General features: G+C 37.3%; 1 protein-coding gene across 6 annotated transcripts in view; it reads right to left on the bottom strand.

Annotated features, from left to right (window-relative positions):
• The window catches only part of Rtn1 (reticulon 1), a 294,963-nt gene that overhangs the window by 173,923 nt on the left and 99,155 nt on the right, over nt 1-21,885 (bottom strand). Inside the window, exon 1 of one of the 6 annotated variants that reach the window (XM_063240873.1) lies at nt 19,593-19,638. The exons of the other annotated variants lie outside the window; for them this stretch is intronic. Within the exon in view, the coding sequence (XP_063096943.1) occupies nt 19,593-19,623 (31 nt within the window). The 5' untranslated portion in view covers nt 19,624-19,638. Of the gene's footprint in view, nt 1-19,592; nt 19,639-21,885 lie in introns of those variants that run through there. 6 annotated transcript variants of the gene reach the window in all.

Below are 21,885 nucleotides of genomic sequence, written 5' to 3' on the forward strand. Positions count from 1 at the left end.
AATCCTCAGGACTTTACTTGACCTTGCATGTATGCCTATCTTTTTAGCCTACACTCTTTTTAGCACTCAGACTTTCCTGTTCTCCCAGTAGTAGTTGTTCACCAAAAGGAAACAAACCACATAATATTTGCTAAAGCCTCAACAATATCACAAACCACTTTAGAAATATCTCCTTAAGTTTCTGCCAGCTCTCTGGCTTTCTTTGCTTAATGTCCTTCTGTTCTGACTGGTTCTTACAACTGGCTCTTTCTTCTTTTTGGTTGTTAACTTGATGGCAAACTCTTCAAACAACCAATCTCTGGAACATGAAAGGAGTCTATGATGGCTTCCTCAGTTCAGCTGAAAGAAGCTTCAGTGCTGGTTTACCAGGTTGCTCTGTGATTATGAGGATTTGCTTGCTCTCTGTTAGAGAACATAGCCCACCTCACTGTAATCATATTTAAATTGTCTGCATGTTGCTATGTCCTTTAACGATGGTTTGGAACTAACTACATTGCTTTCTTTCCTTTCTGGAATTCTATCCTGCAGTTTCAGAGAACAACATTAAGGCAATGATGAGAAATAATTTAGTAAGGATTACATCAGTTGTCAATAGCAAGACAGGAATCTAAACACAGAATTATTAGGTTTCCCTTCCTATCCTTAAGATCTATCAGGGTTTAAAAGAAAACATTTATAGATAATGCAGCATAAGCTGGTCTTTGCCTTGCCACGTACCACTCTCTGCCAGACACTGTGTAAGCACAGAGGACGAGTGATGGAAGGCGTGGCCTTTGTCTTTGCAGACTTTCTGTGTGGTGGGAGGCTGGAGTAGCAGCCAGGAGACACTGCAATTTGTGTGGTACTAAAGGGTGAAGGGGCACCAAATTGTATCCTGAGCTCTGCAGAGAGTATTCGGGAGACTTACTGCTTGTGCTGAAACCTGCCTCAATGCTGTAACTTTGTGCTAAGTCATGGGATTGGGGAGGGTTGGAGCTCTAATTTTGTTCCTTTACCAAAGTTGTTTAGACTATTCTAAACAACTTTTTTATTTTTACAGAAATGTAAGAATCAAAATGTTAATCTACATGAAAAATGATTTTTTTAAATTTTTACAGAAATGTAAGAATCAAAATGTTAATCTATATGAAAAATGATGTTCACAGTTTGATAAGGGATTGTATCTTCTGATCTTTATTATTTTCTGCTATTTGTTTTTGGCTTCGTTCTTTTATTTTTAATATAATAAGAAAGAAACCTGCCTCTCTTAGATAGTAAACACAATGATAAAGGCAAAACACACAAAGATAAAGGCAAAAAACCCTCCAATTGATACAAGAGGTATGTGTTGGATATTAGCCAAACATCATCTTGGGCTAATGTGCAGCTATCACAAAACTCATAGCAAGCTAGAGGGGGGAAATAAAAGCATTTAGCAAAATGAAGCATTACTTAATAGTGCCAACATCACATCCAGGATGATATCGAAGCTGATGGTTATCAAACTTGAAAGAAAATATAGAACACACCCACTTAAGTGAATTACAAACCTACAGACACTTGGACTGATGTCTATGGTCAGATCTCATATACCTTATCAATCTGTCATTTGTTTTATTTTTTCTTTTCTTATTTAAAAGTAACTCCACTCCTATTTGGTGCTTCTCACAAATAAAAGATCAAGGAGCCTGGGTTGCCACAGCATAAGCTTGTTTTGGCTATGGTGAATCTTTATCATATATAGCAAAGTAAATATAAGATGATGCTACAATGGCATTAGTTGCACAAATGCTTATTCATTGCACTGGCACCATGGAATGGAAACTGGTATGTCAGAGGTAGAAGCGTTCATCTTGAAGGCACAGCAGATACCGCATCCTGACTCCTCTCCTCTTTTCCTGCTGTGCATTACTAGGTTCAATTCCAGGGCATGCCACCTGCACTAGAGGCATGTTTACAAATTACAACATATTGTTTACATCCTAATAATGAGCAGATCTTTTCCTTCTTCTCTCTCACTTAATGTTCTCCTCTGAGGTTTCAGGGTAGAGGAAGAAAAGGAAGGAAAGCAATGAGGTTAGTTCTAAGTCACCATTAAAGAACCTAGCAACATGTAAGAAATTTAAATATGGCTATACAGAACTGTGCCAGGTTCTGGTTATATTTAGGTATCTTCCTAAGGCCCCAGGAATGCATATGTGGGACCTTTGAAAGGTGATTAGACTGTGGGTATGGTCTATCTCCCTGTGTTAGGAAGTGAAGTGGGGTCTGCTCAGAAGAGGCAGGCCTCTGTGGGCATGACCCAGAACCTGTATCTCCCTTTCTATTTCCCCTCCATTCTCTGTGCCTCCTATCTGCCAAGCCAAAAGCAAGTATTCCTGCATTGTACTCCTGTGCCATGCTTTCCTGCCTTAGAGCCAACTGACTATGGACTGAAACGTTACCTCCCTTTCTTTAACTTGTAGTGGCAGACACTATATCTCACTGACAGAGTAAGTATCCAATACTGTGGAACTGGCCTCATCCCCATCTCGCAGATTAAGCCACAGAAGTTTTGGGAACAGGTACAATAGCCAGGGTTGGGACCTGAACTCTGTCTCCCTGATGCCAGAGCCCTTGCTGCCTGTCTTAGTCTACTGCAGACTGAATCATATACAAGAAAAGATTCATTTCCTACAGTTCTGGAGGCTGAAAATCCCAGATGTGAGGGTAGCATCTAGTGAGGCCTTCCCTTACTGGCAACAGAGAGGGTATGGGCACATGCTGTCTTCCTCATTTTAGAGAGCCACTAATCCCTCTGTGAATGCCCCAACCTCATCACCTTCTCTCACCCTAATTATTGCCCCAGGGATCCACCTCCAAACACCACTGACATAGGAATTTGGGGATTAAGTTTCTGCTGTATGAAATTTAGGGGCACATTTAAACCATAGCAATCTCAATACTCAATCACCTGCTTTCACTTGTTCACTGAAAAAACATCATAGCAGATCTCTTGAACCGCTTTCAATAAATTTATTATGAACTTTGTCTTTATAGAAATAAAATTTCTAAAATGTCAGTTACCAAACATTTTAGTTCTTGTAATTTCTGTTATGCTGATGCTTTACTTAGTTTTAATCGGGATATAATTTTGAGTCTATTTTTACTCTTCAGTGCTCTTCAAAAATCCACTCTCATGTCCTGACATATTTCAGAATCCACTCTCATATCCTGACATCCATCATTTTAGTGACCATGAAATATTCTACTCTGGCCATTATTTGGATTTGTTTTATGCAACCATGGATAACTTTATGTGCCCCTCTTCCTGTGTTCCTATATTGTTTGACACAGAGGTGTTTATAAATTATAACAATTCCAAAAATAACTGCATTAGCTTTCTTATTGCTGGACACAATGCAAACACTGACACTGTAAAGAAAAAGAGGTTTAACTTTGCCCATTTTAATGAGATTCAGTCCATGGTCAGCTGGCTCTAAAGCAGGAGTATCACGGCAGAAAGTAGAGCAAAGCTGCAGAGTTCATGGTAGCCTGGAAACAGAGGATTCGAACAGTGCCAAGATAAAGGGGTCAGGGACCAAGTCTAGGACCCAAAGGCATGGCTCCCTGATCTGCCCAGACTCATCTAGGAAACTGTTCTACCAATCCCCAGGTGGCTCCCAAGCCAACTGAATTAACAGTCACAGTAACTATAACATAAAATTTACCTGTTTTGTACACTGAATTTCTTAGTTCTATGACTTGACTAAAATTACAAAAAATGCTTAAGTTAGTAGGTTAGATAAAATAAAATAACTTTAAAAATAAAATAACAGCTTTTGAAACAACTCTGAATTGAAAGAAAAGCATTTTGTAAAAATATGATGCTATGGTATGAAAATATCCCACTATTTCCCACAATTTCTTATGTTGAAATGTGAACCCTAACAGAGTTTGTATTAGGAAAGAGGTGTTTGGGGAAGTGATTAGATCACAAAGGTGGGAGCTTCAGAAATGGATTAGTGCCCTTATCAAAAGTGACCTCAGGGAGCCAGCCAGGCCTATCTTCCATGCAAAGGTGCACCATTAGTGAAATGAACTCTTGCCAGGCACCAGATCTCCCTTGATCTTGGGCATCCTAGCCTCTGAAAGCATGAAAGATAAATTTCTGGAAACAGAGGATTCAAACAGTGGCAGTGCTGTTTATGAGCTACCCAGGTCTGGCTTTTCATTACAAAAGCTATGACTAAAACATATGATAAAAGAGTACAAGATTTCCACTGAGGAAAAGTGAACTATGAAGGCAGTGTTACCAGAAGCTAACCACCGAGCAACATTCTGCAACAAGATCTAGGATGGAAAAACAAATTTGCATTTTAATCCTCTGGTGCTGGGCTTTTCTTTTACAATAAAAAGTAGCTGGGCGCAAGAATGAGAAATTGCAAAGATTAAATACCTTTCTATCGATCTAAACTGCCCTTTTCCCCTGGGTGACAAAGTCAGAAACATTTCAAAGAGCCAATAAAAGTCCACTGCATGCAGGACTGGAAAGAAGTTAAGTCCTGAGCCTCTTACCTAAATTAATTATTAAGAGCCTATAAAGAACCAAAATATAACCAAATGGACAATGATTTGCTAAGAGGCTATAATACTTTGCTTTCTTAGCCTGGGCTGTGATTTATAGCTGCCCTCACACTGTAAGGGTAAGGAAGGGCCTTTGGCAACACCTCATTAGGTCAAAAACTATACCAAGTTACAAAGCAGCAGAGATTCTGTGTCGGTGGAGTTTTCCCATTTCCCATCAGGGTGAATTTCCCTTTGAAGAGGATGCATCTAAGAGACAGTGGGGCCGGCAAGAGCACAGGTACCCTGTAGCCTGAGTGCTCCAATCCTCCTGCACAGACCGGAGCCTGCCAGGCTGTCTGCTCCATGCCCTGGACTTGTCACACTCTTCACACAGATCAACCCACTTACTCGCCACAGCAGCTTCTGTCAGGATGAAAGTTCCTTTGATCAGATTTTACAGATAAGGCAAGACAGAAAGAAGTGAAAACAGGTGTCCAAGAACACATAGTGGCCATGCTGTCACCCAGACCCCCATGTATCCCGGAAGGTGGGTTACCTCTCTCCATGCCTAGGTTTTGTTCAACCACACATATCTCCAAATTGTCAATGTACGTATGATAAAATGAACAAAGCATACACGCGAAAGTTTTGCGTGAGGCAAGAAATAAGAAACCACAAAAGAAGAAAGCTGCTAAAATGGGCCACTTCCCCTACAGCAGTCTGGATCACACTCCTGAGAGGCCTCGTGCCCTGTGGAATAACATCCCCTAGATTTTGGAAAAGGGGGGAATGAAATGGTGGGAGATGTGGAAACTGAGAAGAGGACGAGGTGAGGTGGCTAAAGCTGTATGACATAGTATCTGAACTGTCCCTATGGGCCTCTCATTTTCAACTGACATTAAACCCATCAAATGCTCCAGTGTGTTAGGATTTCTTGCTGAGAGCAGCAAAGGAGTATCCATTAGATTCAGAGATCAGATCTTTCCTTTTTCCCTGTAAAAAGGGGGAAAAAAATAGGGCCAGGGGCCCCTGAATGGCACAAGGGCAGCAGACTCTGAGGGCCACCTTGAGCGGATCTCATTGCTCCTCCCTTTGAAGGTCACCTATAAATAAGAACTGTGAGAACCAGCCTCACCTGCCAGTAAAATGCAGTTGCATACTTTAGGGATTAAATGTGTGGTAGTGATAAACGGCAAAAAGATAACAGAATCTTATCATCATATAATTCCCCAATCTATGTGTAAAAAATGGGATCTTGTAGTTTGAATGCACATTTCCAGATTTCCAGGCAAGGGTGTAGGTCCTCACAAAGGTTCACCTGTTGCTTGTCACTTCTTGCTCTGTGCAGTGACTCCGTATTCTTTTTTTTTTTTTTTTTTTTTTTTGTCTTTTTTCTTTTTATCGGTACCAGGGCTCGAACTCACGACTGTCTGCTTGCAAGGACTCTGTATTCTTTACATATTTCTCTTAAGTCATTTGTCTTTTTTATATGTACTTTTGGAACTCATAGCTATGAGTATTAATCTTATCTTTATGTTTTAAAAATCTCTAATTATAAGTATTAATCTTTATGTTTTAAAAATCTCTGTCATGATTTTCAACTTTATCACATATTTTGCTCTAAGAAGTTTTACTTAGTATACAGCCAAGCCTATAGATCTTTGCTGTATATCCTGTCAGTTCTCTAAATTGTGGAAAAATACTATTCTTCACACTACTACACTATTATTTGGGAATATGCTGTGGTATATCCTTTGGGGAAGCAACTTAGCAGCGTTTCCATTTAAAACTAAAAATTCACCTTGTGAAACATGTAATTCTTACTTCATTTGAAAATTTGAGCAGAAGGAATTTATATCCAATAGGCAAATTTATATTTGCTGCTATAGTTAAGTGACTTCTGGTGGCTGCTTCTTAATGACTAGGACACCTGTGATAAGGAAGACAGGGCAGAAAATAAGAGTGGAAACTAGTAATTTCTTGGACTTATTTTGTCCAGCTATATAGTCCCACTATGCGGGGGGCGGGGTACTTGAATTGCTACACAGGTTTAGCTTTATTTCTGCTAGCTCTGATTTCTCAGGTCCTGTACCACAGCATAGATTGCTCCAGAGCTTATCTCACTTGGTGAACTTTGCAGTGACTACTTCAGACAGAAAAGCCTCTGCGTCTCGCAACTGAAAATACCCTAATTTACCCGTAAGTCTACTGCTACAGGTGCTGTCTTAGACAGCTTTTCCATTTAAAATAAAATGTTTTGTAATGATTTACTCTTAACCTAAGCCATATACTTCATCAATGTTCAAGCTGATTCAATTCCTCTTGCAACAGTTTTATTTTGTTCTTAGATAAGTCTCATTTTGCATTATATGAGTTAATTTTAGTGCCTAATGATATAAGCTCATTGCTAAAATCCCTAAGAAAAATAACAGAAGCAAAACTCTTCAAATCTGAATGTCAAGATAAATTTTGTCATCTGGTACTTTGTCTCTACCTAAATACATTTGTTTCTTTCCCATCTGTTTGGAAACTTATTTAAGCATATTAACATTTCTCTCAATTAATCTGGCTTGCATATCAAATGGCAAATATTTTTATTTTAAGAAACTTTGCTTTGTTATTTAGTCCTCATCACATACTCTATGCCATAACAATTGTTATTTCCATCAGACAGATTAAAAAAAAAAAACAGACTGAAAAAAGTAACTTGCTTAAACCAAATAGTTCTTCAGTGCTGGGTGCCTTAAACTTGTCTGGCACTGTAGCCCTGCTCAATCCCAAACCCTGACACTCTGCTCTCCCAGAACCCACAAAAGCCAACATGGGGGCTCTGGCTCCAGGCTTAGAGCTCTCAACACCTGCCTACAGACAGACTATCTCACACGGGGTTCACAGGCTGAAACCCAAGGCTGTGGGAAACAACTGGGCTGTCCATGGAGACAGTTCTTCCCTCTTTTGCCCAAGAATACTCCTTGTGCTTTTTCTTTTTGGCCACAAAGGCTCAGAAATTTTTCCTCCAGCCCACAAGCAGGAGTGAAGAGAGAGCAGTTCTCTACCTCATCACTTAGGAGGCAGGAGTTATGGCCTCAAGATGTTATGTGGAGCTAGACCAGCAACTGTGGCGCTGCAAAACCCTGTCTCAGGCAGAAGGCCACAGGAAGAGTGGAGGTGTCACAGTCTGACAGGTCTGTTATTTGCATTCAAGTGACATTGCTGGTTAATGTATGGCTTTGGGGGCCAATTTTAAGAGCTTTATTCAGCTATAAAAAAGACTGAGAGCCAGAACTACCTCAGCACTCAGTAAATTGTAGTCACTGTTAGCACTATTCATGACAGGAGCACAGGCCTGAGATACTCTTCCCTCTATGCAAAGAAATAAGAAAAAAATTACTCTACCCTTTCCCTCCAAAAAAAGGAAATAAGGACACTAAGCATAAACCACCCTTGACAGCACATGGCGCACGGATACTCAGTGAAAAATGCTTGTCTATGTTGCCACTATGAGAACAGATTACAATTGGCTTTGGCGAGGTCTTTTTGGGAGTTGGATTATAGGGAACAGCAAGAAAAATTATCAGAAAAAGTTATTAGAAATTATTAGTTATTATTAGAATTATTACATGTAAGATAGAGGACAGATAAGGTAGAGAAAAAAGACAGAAAGGCAATAATATTGTATAGTATATAATCCATTTTTAATTTGTGTTCAGAGTCTGATGAAGATGTAAACTAAGACTATTATTAGCATAAATCCTGGCTATTATTTCACTTCTGCTGTGTAAGCAACAGAGCCACTGGGAAAGAAAAAATCAGCAGCTGCCTAGCCCTGCATAGCTGCAGATCACCATATCAGAACTTGGTAACCCAACTGCAAGGAAATGAGTAATACTAAAAATACACCTCTGAGAGGCCCAAAATAATCCTGATGTCTACAAAATTGAGCAATCAGAAATTATTTGGGAAAGCAATCAAAGAACACAGCACTACTTAAGGAACTCCTACTGTAAGTGGATTACTGAAAACACAGAGCAATAATTTCAGATGGTCCTCAGCTGATAAACAAGTTGCATGTGCCCCCAAAACAATCTGAGTCAATGTTTGGAAATTTGAAGAAAAGGCCAGGAAGTTCTATGTGACTCCCTGTGGAGGTGAGCCATCTGGGAAGGATGCTATAGAGCTAAGGACCAAGCCTTCAGATCCTCTGTGGCTACAGTTAGGTCAGCAGGATGTACTTGGTCTGCCTTGTGCTAGGAGTAGAGTCCTTGAGAAGCAATCACATTTCTATAATCTTAGGCTTTTCTTATGTCAAATGATCATGAAAAGAGCACCAGCCTCCCGTGTCCATGTGAGGAGAAACTGAGACTACAGACATGAAGAGTTCAGCTCTGTGCCCTCCAGAACCCTTGGTAGAAACCACCGAGTACTAGCATTAGTAGTGGAAGTTTAGGCTTTATTAGTAACTTGCTTCTAGGCAGCTTTTAACTGTCAGCATGAAGACAGAACTGAAGAAAACCCATGAATGGGACAGAACTGTGCCCCATAAGTGGGGAAATGGGTGGGGACCTTATCACAAAAGCAGCCAGAACAGTGCTGATGGAGACCTTGGTCACGGGGTTTGGTCATTACAGGTGCATGCCACCACACCTGGCTTACCAGCTATTTTAATACTAATTTGAAATGCTTTATGCTTTTTGTTTTTGACATATAACAATCATACATATTTATTGGGTACACTGGTGGGTTTCAATACTTACATACATTGTGTTATAATCAAATCAAGATAATGAAGCTACCCATCACCTTAAATATTTATCATTTTTGCAGTTATTACAGTCAAAATCCTTGCTCCAATCACTGTATTTTGAGATATACAATAACTGTTGGTAACTATATTCCCCCTACTATGCCCTAGAACATCAGATCTTATTTCACTTAGCTAATGATAACATTGTACCCACTTCCTCAACTTCCAGTATTCTATTTTCAACTCCTGTTCTTTTCAGATAGCACTTACGAGTGAGATCTGGTTGTATTGTCTTTCTGTGCTGAAAACACAGGAAAACTTCTGATTTGGGGCAAGAATTGTTTAGATAAGAGCTCAAAAGCATAGGCAACAGTGGCACACTAAAAAGTTTCTGCACAAAAAAAGGAAACAAGAGTAAAGTCACAACTTACACAAGAATATATGTGCAAGTTCTAACCAAAGAACAACTTAAAAGTGGGCTAAAGATCTAGACAGGCATTTCTCTAAAGAAGATGCACAGATAGGCAATAGGGGTATGAAATAAATGCTACCATCATTAGTCACCAAGAAAAAGCAATGCAAAACCATACTGAAATATCGTCTTCTCTTGTTAGAACAGTTTGATGAAAAAGACAAAAGACACAAAATTGGAAGAATTGTGAGGATGGGAAAAAAAACCATCACACACTGTTAATGGGAATGTACATTAGTGCAGACATTGTGAGAAACAGAAGTTCCTCAGAAAGTTTAAAAAAAAATAGAACTACAATCCAGAAATGGTACTATGATTATACATTCCAAGAAAATGAAATCAGTATGTCAAAAATTCCTGCACTGCGTTTACTGGTGTTATTTATTCACAATAGTGAAGAAATGCATTCAAACTGTCTAAAAATGGGTGGATAAAGATAATGTGGTTACACAATGCAATATTATTCCATCATAAAATGATGAAATTCTGGAATACTCTCTTTTCACACCAAATAATTATGTGAATTTGAGATTGGAATTTTTATCATTTTCCACTGCTCTTTTTGTTTTTTAGCTTCCAACAATGTATGTTACTACACCTTCACAATTTGTGTTTATATCTTGACAGGCTGTCATTCTCTTCTATTTTGACTGTTCTTATAGGATTATTTTTCTAGATGAATTTGATTGTCAATTTTCCAGCTTTCAAAAAGAACATCTCGATTTCTACTTAAAATATATTCAAGTCCAATAGAAAAAATTAACATTTTTAGTTTAGAGTTTTCCTAGTCAACAATAAACTACATATTTACACATTTCCTTTTATATCTTTTGGAATATCTTTAATTTTATAAAGGTTTTTTAAAATATGTAATATTGTTAAATTTGCCCTATATATTTTTATCATTTAGTTATTATAAATAGGATCTCTCCTTCCTTCATGTTTTTGTCTTTAACTTAACTGTGTAAGCAGCCACCTTGCCATAGTAGTGGAGATTTAAAATTTTTCTTAGCTTCTCAGGTTTTATTAATACACGTTGGTTTTCTTGTATGCAGTTAGGGTACACTTGCCAAAACAAGAAATGCTAAATAATAAGGGTTTATGGTATTTGTTCACTATTTTAATGGAAAAATATTTGAGGTTGTATAATTTATGTTTACTTCTAAAACGTTACTGAGAAAATGTTCATTTATATTTTTGTTTAAAGTTGTTTCCCTTTTTCAGTATTTACTATTACCAAGTGGTTATTTGGTATCTAGTAAGATGATCATAAGTTTTTTATCATTTAAGAAAATTTGACAAGGGAAAACAAAATGAATCATAAGAGAATATGGTATAAACTTTTACGTCAATAACTGTGAAAGCCTGGTTTAAATGGCTGCTTCTCTCTGAAGAGTATGCTTGAAGGTCTTCGTGTTGGAAAATAGCCTGTGGTTTCTGGACCTCGCAACAGGTTAGCCCGGTATAACATATGTAGGATGAAGTTTAAAAATATACAAATCTTGCAACTCAGAAATTCTACAACTATTGCTTACTGAAAGAAACACTTGTATCTATATGCAAGGAAATGTCTATGGATGCCTATTGCAGCTTTATGAGTAAAACCAACAAAATTAGAGAATCTAATATGTGCATACAATGAAACAAAAGACCTAAGTTAAAGAGAATAAAGAACCTTGATAGATATCAATAAGAATGAATCTGAATGGCTTTGTTAAAAAAATAAAGCAGGTTAAAAAATGAAACACATAGTCTAACAATCCTTTAAAGAAAACACATAGAAAATTTGAGTATGTTTAAAGTACTTGTCATATAAAAATATTTTTTAAAAAATCAGAATGGCATACATACTAAACTTGTAAGAGGTACATGTCTAAAGATTTTTTTTTTTTTTTCTGGTACCAGGGATCAAACTTACAAGCTCCCGCTTGCCAGGCAGGCCCTTAGGCCACTGAGCTAAAACCCCGCCCCGTCTAAAGATTTTAATTGACCTATAATTAGTTGAAGCAATAACAATGTAGTTCTTTCTCACACACACAGATACATGTACCACATACACACCTAAGGAAAATGTAATGAGAAATGTGTTAACACATTAACAGTACTATTTTTGAACAGTAGTAATGGAGATTTATGTTCTACTTTGCATCTGAAATTTGAGTCACTCTTTTTATTCATAATTTTCCTACACTTTGGCCTATTAGTCCTACAGTGTTTTCACTGCTGCACTGAATAATTCTGAGGTGATCTCAGTTCTTTTCTACTTATAGGTGATGATTCTGTGTGAATGATTTTGTAAGAATCATCTCTAGCTTCAAAGTTTAAGCAGAAAACTGTATGTCTTGGCATTGAAACTTCTACACTAAATTTTCTTAGAACACAGTATGTAGACTCATTTGACCTTGATATTTCAGGGTATTTTTTCTTTTCTTTCTTTTTGGAACTTATTTACTTTTTCCTATTCCAAATCTTTTGAGCTCCATTTCTATTACCTTCTGTATTTAACGTGCTATCTTTTCTTTTTACATCCCAATTATATCAAACCGTACAAGTCACCATCTCAAGTGCTCTCATGATTTATTCTCCCCATCTTAATTTCTTGAGTATCATATCTGCCCTCACCCTGTCTCCTTGGCTTGGGCACTTCCCTTTTATCTTATTCTACAGCTTTAGCATCTTGGCTTTGTTTGCCCTTTTTCATATTCTTTTGAAGATTTTTATAGCAGAAAAGCAAGTACTGAGGTATCACACTTGTTTCGTGGTTACTTTCCTTCCCGAATCCATTCATCTGTCCTTGACATTCCCACTTGTTCCTCTTTACTCCTAGTTTCCATGTGTTTTCTTCTCCTTGTTAATGTTTATCCTAAACAGCTCTTTCAAGACATATATTTAAAGATCAAAATAGTCGAAAATTAAATGGGAAGTAGGAAGAAGTCCAAACACTTACATACCTCCAAATTACATACTCCATTGTGTGAAAAATAATTCAAATTCAATATATATGCTGTTTTGTTTTATACTACTAGTTTATCTTAATTCACTGAAAATGAAACTTTGTATTTTTTTTGTAGGAATCTTTTTGCTTTTTGCCTTGGATTCTGTGTATTTTGAAGATAATGATATGCAATATATTAACTATTATTATTCTCTATTTTCTTATGAAATTTGGTCCTATTTTTTCATTAAAAAGACCATATATTTTTTCCTTCACTCTCCTCCTGGCACCTCCTCACCTTCTCTTGTTTTGGTCTAAGGCTGAGGACTGCAGGTTCTGAGCCAAGGCCAGTCTAGCTAGACCATGAGCAGCCAGTGTGTGCTTCTGAAAAATAAAGGCCTTGCAGGAAGGAGCATGCCATCTAAGTCACTCTGGAACAAGATGTTGGCCTCATTACACAATTCAAGGTAAAAAAAAAAAAAAACCTTTGTTTGGAAGACTGTTCTCTGTGCTTCACCTTCCTCTCGTGGGCAGTGGACCCACTCTCCTTCCAGCTAAAGAGCCAAACGCCTGCCTTAGTGCACAAAGATGTGCTTTGAGTACCCTGACAACCTACTATGATCTAACACCTAGAGCCTCTGTACATCTCCCTCTGGCCCTGACCTCCTGCAGGTACTTTTATACTTTGTGTTCCCCATAAGCTCCTTCCCTAATGAGTACAGAAGATAGTATTCTGCATAATTATATTCACTTCCTGTTCCTTCTCTGCTTTCTTTCCCTGGAATCAGTTTTCTAAAGGTGGACTCAGCTGCTGCTACTTCTTCTGGTGAGACACTGAAGGGATACAGAGAGTTGTCCAATCCCTCCTCAGGGCAGTCTGCGTATCCAACAGGTCACTTTGGTCTAAATTGAGGTGCACTGGGAGACTTGTTAGGATTTTAGCCATTCATACAGACACTCCACCTCTATCTGGGTAACAAGACGTGAGGCAATGGGACGAGGAGACACAAGTTCCAGCGGTGTGCTTCTTCCTTCCCGGGTTGTTGTAATGCCTAAGGCCAATTCAATTTTATGAATTTTAAAGTTACTGTCTTCCAAAATGCTATTGGCTTTTGGGACAGGGAGATTCAGTGATTTGACTTCATTGAGTCATCTTATTCTAGAAGCACAGTTACAGCATTTATATCAAGGGCTGGCCTTTCAAAAGACTGGTTTTTCTTCAAGAACAAAAACAAAAAAATACCAATGCAATTTGAGAGAATACACACTCAAGAAGCACAAAGGTTCTGAGGTAACACATTCATGGCTGTATTTTACCTGCATATGTAAGAAAGTGGAAAACTAGGTGTTGTTTCTAAACATTCAACTAGGTGAGAATTAATCATTTATAAAAATCATAAAATAACAATTATGTTAGTATCATAGAAATTCAAACCAGAACCAACAAATACAGTACTCATTATGGCTAAATTCTGAAAGTGGTCAAATCCCGCATTTCATGCTTTAACTGTTATTTTAATTTCTCATTAGAAACACCAAAGTGTTCTCAACATATTTTTAATAATCACACTTAATAATTACTGCAATCTTAAAACAGTCAAGAACAGGTTTTAAAAACAGAATGCTTCAAAACCTATCAGCAAGTAAAAAGAAATGGTTAATGATTCTTTGCAGATTCCCCAGGGGTGCTAGTAAACACTTTTCTATCACTGAAGGAAACTGTTAAAGGAATGTTTTCTTTTGTAGTCCCCACAATGAACACAGAAATTTCCTTTTTACTGTGTCATACTGAGCTGAAATGATCTATATTACTTCATGCATCATCAGCAAGTTAATAAAACAAAGAAAACTTTCCTAAAGTTGTGACAAATGTAGTCTAACTTTTTTAAAAAAAGTTTTAAGAATACCATTTCAAGCAACTGACCCTCACCAGGTTCAACATAAACCATAAACAGTATGGGAACAAATTACTAAAATTGGCAAAATCTGAGGAGCACACATCATAATAATTCTACTGAAAAACAAGGGTTTAGAATTAAAAGAGTTGACTTTACTAAGCAACATAGAGTGTACATAGTAAGTGGAATACTTAACATTTTAATTTCTTTTGGACAACGTTAAGGTTTTTTTTTTCTTGATAGAAAATGATTACCCAGTGTTATCCATCCTGCCCTACACTGGGCACTGGCAGAGAAGTCAGGATATGTAAAGTACGGTTTTAACCCTTACTCTGAGCTGTCCTTAAAATCAAATGTGGAGTTACACTCAAAATGCAATGAGTTTTGTCAGATGTTGAAGCACTAGGTTCCATCCCAAGTCAAATCATATCAAGTTCTAATAACAATGAAGAACCACCCCATTCATAACTGTAGAAACTACCAACCCTGTGACATCCGCCAAAGCACAGCCTAAGTTGCTGAAGGCACTTCAGAGGAGAGGGGTCAGGCCACAGTCCCTGTGTGCACCTCAGATAACAGCAAACTGGAAAAGGCAGCAAGTCCCCAGCCAGCACACTTCAGAAAAACTGTAAGCAATACAAAGAAAACCTGAGACCTCCACCACACAACCTGTCTGAAAAAAACCAGAAACATGACAAGAGAAAAAAAAAAAAAAAAGAAAAGAAAAAAACTCCAGCCACTGACCCTGGGAAAATAAGCCCAGGAGAGGTAAATACAGGAGAGAACCAGTGCAGCAATCATACAATATTGGCCACAACATCAGCAGACATAAAGAAATACTTTTGTGACCTCATAGACGAACTTAAAACTGAAATTCTAACCCAAGTGACGCAAGATATAAAAAGATAAATTAAAGAAATGGTAAGCCCCTCTCAAGAAGATACAGATGGAAGAATGGAGGAATCCAGAAAAGGAAGAGAAACCTTTGGTGAAGAATATAAACAAAATCTAGAATACATGAAACAGATCCAAAGAGACTACCAGGAAATTAAAAACTCCATTGAAAGCTGGCAAAATGCCTTGACAGAAACTAAAGTTTGCCTTTCAAAACTTGAAGATAGATTTGCAATGTGTGATTGTGAAAGAAAAGACCTCTTAAAAATAACAAGGAACCAGGAAGTAACAATTCAAAGGCTAGAAGATGACAAGAGGATCTATAACTTAAGAATAAAAAACATGAGCAAAGAAGCAGGAATAACCACAAATGAATTACAAAGGCTATTCACAGAAATAATTAAGGAACACTTCCCAAGCATAGGAAAAGGAAATACTATCCAGATACATGAGGCATACAGAACTCCAACCAACTACAACCAAAACAGATCTTCACCCAGACATACAATAATCTAGATCCCAGAAATTCACCACAAGAACAGAATATTAAAAGCAGTCAGAGAAAAGAAGCAGATCACCTATAAAGGAAAATTCATCAAAATAATGACAGACTTCTCAACACAAACTATCAAATCAAAAAGAGCCTAGGGGTGGGGGGAGTAGTCGAAGCCTTGAAAGAAAATAACCTCCAACCCAGATTGATGTACCCTGAAAAACTCTCTCTCAAAATTAATGAATAAACAAGATGTTTCCAAGACAAGGAGGAACTGTGGGAGTTCATGGCCACCAATCCAATCCTACAAAAAATACTGAAGAACATTCTAGAGAGAGAGAAAAAAAAATACCAGGATTCCAGCAACAGTGGCAGAGAGGCCTCAATGAACGGGGTAGACAGTGGAATGAAGGAGAAAAGTGGACAAATAATAGCAGAAAAATAGAATATCAGAGACGAGGCAGAGAAGTTGGGCTATAATCTCTAATATAGATAGCCTTGATACACTAACAAAAAGAAACACAGACAGAGTAGATTAGGAGGCAGGATCCATTGAGATGCTCTGAATAGGATCAACCTGAAAGAGGGTTAATAAACCAAAAGTCAAAGATGAGAAAATGATGCTCTATGTGACAGGGAACCACAAAGAAATATGGACAACTCGTCCAGCAGTTGCAGATAGGTTGGAAAGTCATGACACTTTTATGCAGTGGAGAACTACTCAGCTAGAAGGAAGGAAAACCTTGTGGCTTTAGTTAGTATAGAAATACAGCTCAAGATCAAGCTCAGGGGTAAAAAGGTTCATCACCACTCAGATAGATAATGGGTTGCCCCCCTAATCTAAAAACTAAAGGAGCTAGAGGGACCTAAAATATACAAAGCACTCTGAGAGAGGGAAAGGGGAGGAATTGCCTAAAAAAGGAAGGCAGAGAGGACATTGTTAATAGTGTATCAGGATTTAAAAGCCACATTAGTCTTATCACTCTGTTTAGTTTGATTTTATTTTGTTCCGGTCTGTCTACTCATACTAGATTTGAGGGCACAGATAGTTATCCCAAAAATAGCAGGCTATACTATGATAACTATCCTTAATTTCCTATTAATTTAAACTGAAGCCCTGTATTACTTACATTGTCTTACTATAACTGATTTTATTTGAAGCTGATTTGTTAAACCGCTGTTTTGTTTTGACTGATTTTATTCGAATTTGGCATGCTTGATAGTATCAAGTCTAAGAGCAGAGGCAATTACTCTGAAGATGACAAGATGCAATAAGATACTCATTCTGGTTTGATTATTAACTGGTTTTGAAGTCCTACAATGTCTCCAATGTTGTGTTTTTATTAAAATTGCTATGTAATGCTATGTTCAATTATATCTGATGATATAGATAATTCTACTGAAAACAACAAAAGAAAGCATGGTAACTACTGTAGATCACCTAATATTGTGGTTTTATATGTCTTTTTAATTTCATGCTTTTCTAGGAATTTGTTATGTTGTCTTGTTTTGATCTGTTTTTCCCTGTAATACAGAAAGGATAGATATACATGTAGAGATCCACACGTGGAGAATTTCTAAATAGTTTATGGGAACAGATTATATAATGCACAATATAATGAACAGATACTCTGAAGAAGAAGAGACACTAAGATACCCAGTGCTAGTTCTGTAGCATTATGATATATAATCTAGCAATACTATTATTCACTATTCAGAGTGATATTAGTCTAGTCACTTATGTTTAATTTCAGCATACATAAAGATATGACAGCTACCTAAAAAGCCTTCATCATCCTGTTATGATTAGATTATTTCTATAACGTTCAGTATATATTCAATGTGTGTGAAGGTGGGGACAACTATTTGGAAGAAAACTAGAGACAATATAATAGACAGGGAAGATCTCCAGTGAACTTGCTTTGAAATCCGTGTTTCTTAAAATTGTGTCCTTATGATTTGTTTTGTTCCATTTTGTTATGTTTAACCTTATCCTCTTTAAAATAAAATAAAAAAATTGAAATCCAGTAAAAGACTAGTTACTGTATGCGAGTGTGTATGTGGGAGAAATGATTTTTGTTTTGTTTTGTTTTGTTTGTTTGTTTGTTTTTGTCTTTTTCATTTTTATCGGTACCGGGGATCAAACTCACGACCGCCTGCTTGCAAGGCAGGTGCTTATGCCGCTGAGCTTATGCCACTGAGCCAAACCTCCAGAAATGATGTTTTTAATCATCTATATTTTAGCCCCTGTACCCAGGGCCTTTTATTAGAGTATTTACAAAAATTCTGTTACTATTTCAAGAGTACACACACACACACACACACACACACACACACAGAATGATGAGAACAAAAAGCTACCTAGATACACACTATACTTTACAATTCTCCAATCCAAAGTCACAATGAAGGCCCATGGTTTCTGGCCAGATTTCCACACACGGAGTCCTTATTATGACTTCCAAACCAGCCTTCTATGTACACCAATGCCCCAGTTGACACAGTGCACACATCTTCCCCCAGGTCTACCTGTCATTATCAGGCACTGTCTAGGTGCCTCCCAGCATCTGTTATGCTTCTCTCCCACTGCGCAGGCAGGACTCTTAAGTTTGACTGACCCTTCCTGTAGGGATCCTGATTGGCTGAAGATAATCATCAAGAAACCATCATCTCCTTTACCACAATTGTTGATAATCCAAAGATACCTCAGTAAATACACAGCATTATCTTGACTTTGTGACTAATTTAGCTATAACTTGACATGACCTAAAATTATTTCAATCAAACTGAAACCCTATTTCTTTGCTCAGTGATCAAGAAACAAGAAGCTTTCTGTCCCCCTGCATATAAACAAAAATGTATGTTGCCCTGGGAGCTCTTTCAGTATGCTGCTGACTTCATAGGAGTGCAAATGGGAAGAATTATGGGCAAAAAGTGTCACAGAACTGAAGGTATCATATGTCATTGGATCAACGCATCCCCAAAGTCTGTTGTCTTACTTTCATTGTTGCTAAAACAAAATCCGACAGCCACATTTTAAAGAAGGAGGGGTTTATTTTGGGTTATGTTCCAGTCCATAACATCAGCTGGCTCTAAGGAAAGACAGCATGGCAGAAAAACAGGGCTGAGGAGAGCGACCGACTCCTGCCTGGCAGGCAGACAGGAAGAAAAGAGTGATAGGAGGAGCCAGAACAAGAGAGAAACCCTGCCCAGACCTGCCCCCAAAGGCCTGCCTCCTCTAACTATACCCCATGTCCTCACAGCAAGCCACCTATAAGCCCCATTGTCCAATCACCTTCCAAGAGCCTATAATCCCATGAGGTTTTGGGGGACATTTTAGATCTAAACAATAACACTTATTAGACTTTCCAGTTTCATTGGTCAATAGTTTTTTTTTTTTAATGTTTTGACCATTTTAAATTGTTTTTGTTATTTGCAACATGAAAATACCTGACATATTTCCCTCTAGTTTCTTAGTTATAATGAAATAAAGTTTTAGTTCCTGTAATAAACATCTAAATTAACAATGACTTCATCTAGGGCTTACATGTTGGCTCCATGGTATTGGACATGGAAGGATGAAGATGAGGGGGGAAAAAAAAAGAAAAAGATATTTCCTTTAAGCATACCTTTCAGAATAGGCACATCCCTGGTAGTCATGTGACATTAACCAGAGAATAGTTGTTAGGCCAAGTTTCACAGTAAGGGACGCTGAGATACACTCTGTCTGGTCAACCGTATGTTCAGCTAAAAAGTCTTCCACTATGGGAGAAGAAAAGAATAGATATTGGAGAAAAAAATAGCAGTTTCTATGCCCTGACCTTTACACAGATTGCTCTATATGGGGCAATAACCTATCTCCTGTGATCCACCAAACCACTTCTACTTGTTCTTTTTAAGCTATTTCATATTCATCCTAACTCAACAGAATCTCAGTCCCATCTGCTGAGTTCTACACAAAAATAATTCCATATTGTGTGTATGTTTGTATGCATATCAGCTAAAGTTCAACTCTGGCTAACTTCAATATTCTGTGACTAATTTTAATCTTTGATAGGACAAACTATAATTATTCCAAACTGCCTTCACTTTATGACATTAAGATTTAATAAAGGATCATGGCTGGGATGGGCAATCATCCTCTATGTCCAGCTAATAAAAAGAAGCTTTGGTTTTTGAACCATTTCAGAATAATTAAATTAATGCTAAATGCTGTGGACAATTTGCACCAGAATTCTTAGCTTCCAACAGATAAAAATCTATTTTTATTATCCAGAAGTATTCATCTACATAGTTCGTTGTAAACACATTCTCATTCTAGGAAGTTGCACTTATTTCTAGAGCTGTAAAACAGGAATCTCATTAAAGTTTTTACTTAAAGACAAAGGGTCAAAATTTCACTTGGTATTTGGTACTTACACTGCACATATACCTGATTGACAGGTTTTATTGTATATGTATGTAATCATTCCTGGTTAATGTTATAGAAAAAGAGTTTGTTCTCCCTAGGCCCCTGTGGGAGATTTCTCTAGCATGTATATGTTTTAGAGATGATAAAAGGCCATTAACTAGGTTTTAAAATAAAACAATCATTAAAATAATCTACATCAATCCAAAAACTCAATATTAATTACTAACTGCATCCCAAGTACTACGGGAAGTACTAGGAAGTAAAAATGTTAAATGTTAAGTGGTCCAAAGTCTCTACTCCTATGACAAGTGCTGCTCTTTAATAAATACTGCTGTCTATCAACCGAGTTTGCTCATAGCATTTTGTTTATTATTTACTTGAGTGATTTCACTACTAACATGAAAATACTGCAGTTTTAGCAAGATGTGTAGAACTTCACTTGTATTCTGGCTAATACATCAATACTTGCAATGGCACAAACATTTTATGTGTCTCGCACATCTAGGACTTTATATAAACTCCTACTTTGGCCTTGAATTGTCTTCTCATTGTCTCCTCCTAATCTCTTAATCACTCTTCAAATTTCAACTCAGGTGTCCCTTCTATTGTGAACAAAGTTTTCCTCAATCTCTGTAAACAGTATTAAATACTTTTAATTCTCTCCAAAATCATTCCCTGGCTGAATTACCATATTATTTCTACCCATTCATTTATTGATCTCTTTTTTTTTTCACTATCTTTTGGGGCTCCTTAGGGGCAATAATTTTACCTTATTCATTTCATATCCACAGTACCTAGAACAGTGCCTTGCACAAAGTAGCAATTAATACAACTAAAAGATCAAGTTAGTTAAGGTTGTGTGTGGCTTTATTGGCAACATGATTGCCTTGGGAGGGAATTAGTAAAGCACATTTCTGAGAGTTTCTAGGTGGGTTATAGAGGCGTGATCTTGAATATTATATATGGTCCTTGGTCCCTGAATTCTCTACAAGTGTGAGTAAAACAAACCTTTCCTCCTTTAAGTTATATCAGGAAGCAAGCAAGAAAACTGACTACACAGATTGTATATGAACTCAGTGTAAATTACTATAATCTACGAACAGCTTCTTCATACCTGGAGTTACTTGAATTCCCTGAACCCTCTCCTCATGCCTCATTGTCATTTGAATTAATACAAATTTTTGGCTTCCACAAAATATTCATTTGAGGTTTTAATTATTTATTTCTCTGAACCAGTTTGAACAACCTATTCTATGTAATAAACTACTAGTAAATATAAAAATAAATCTTCATCGCCATCACTCTCCATTTCCTAAGTAATTTCTATATACACAGAGAGCATGCAATGGATACAACAGAGAAAAAAGTCCCTTTATCTAATAATCATCTTGGGTTCCCTAATTCCAGTGAACTAATTGTGTTGGCAGTGCAAGTCCCATACTGTTTAAAAATCCAGCACTCAAAGATTCCAAGTGGGAAAACAGTGGATTCTAATTCAGAAAAGGCACTAT

This window comes from Cavia porcellus, unplaced genomic scaffold, assembly GCF_034190915.1.
Source record: "Cavia porcellus strain 051 isolate PalLab524CR breed Dunkin Hartley unplaced genomic scaffold, mCavPor4.1 scaffold_31, whole genome shotgun sequence".
Lineage (NCBI taxonomy): Eukaryota > Metazoa > Chordata > Mammalia > Rodentia > Caviidae > Cavia > Cavia porcellus.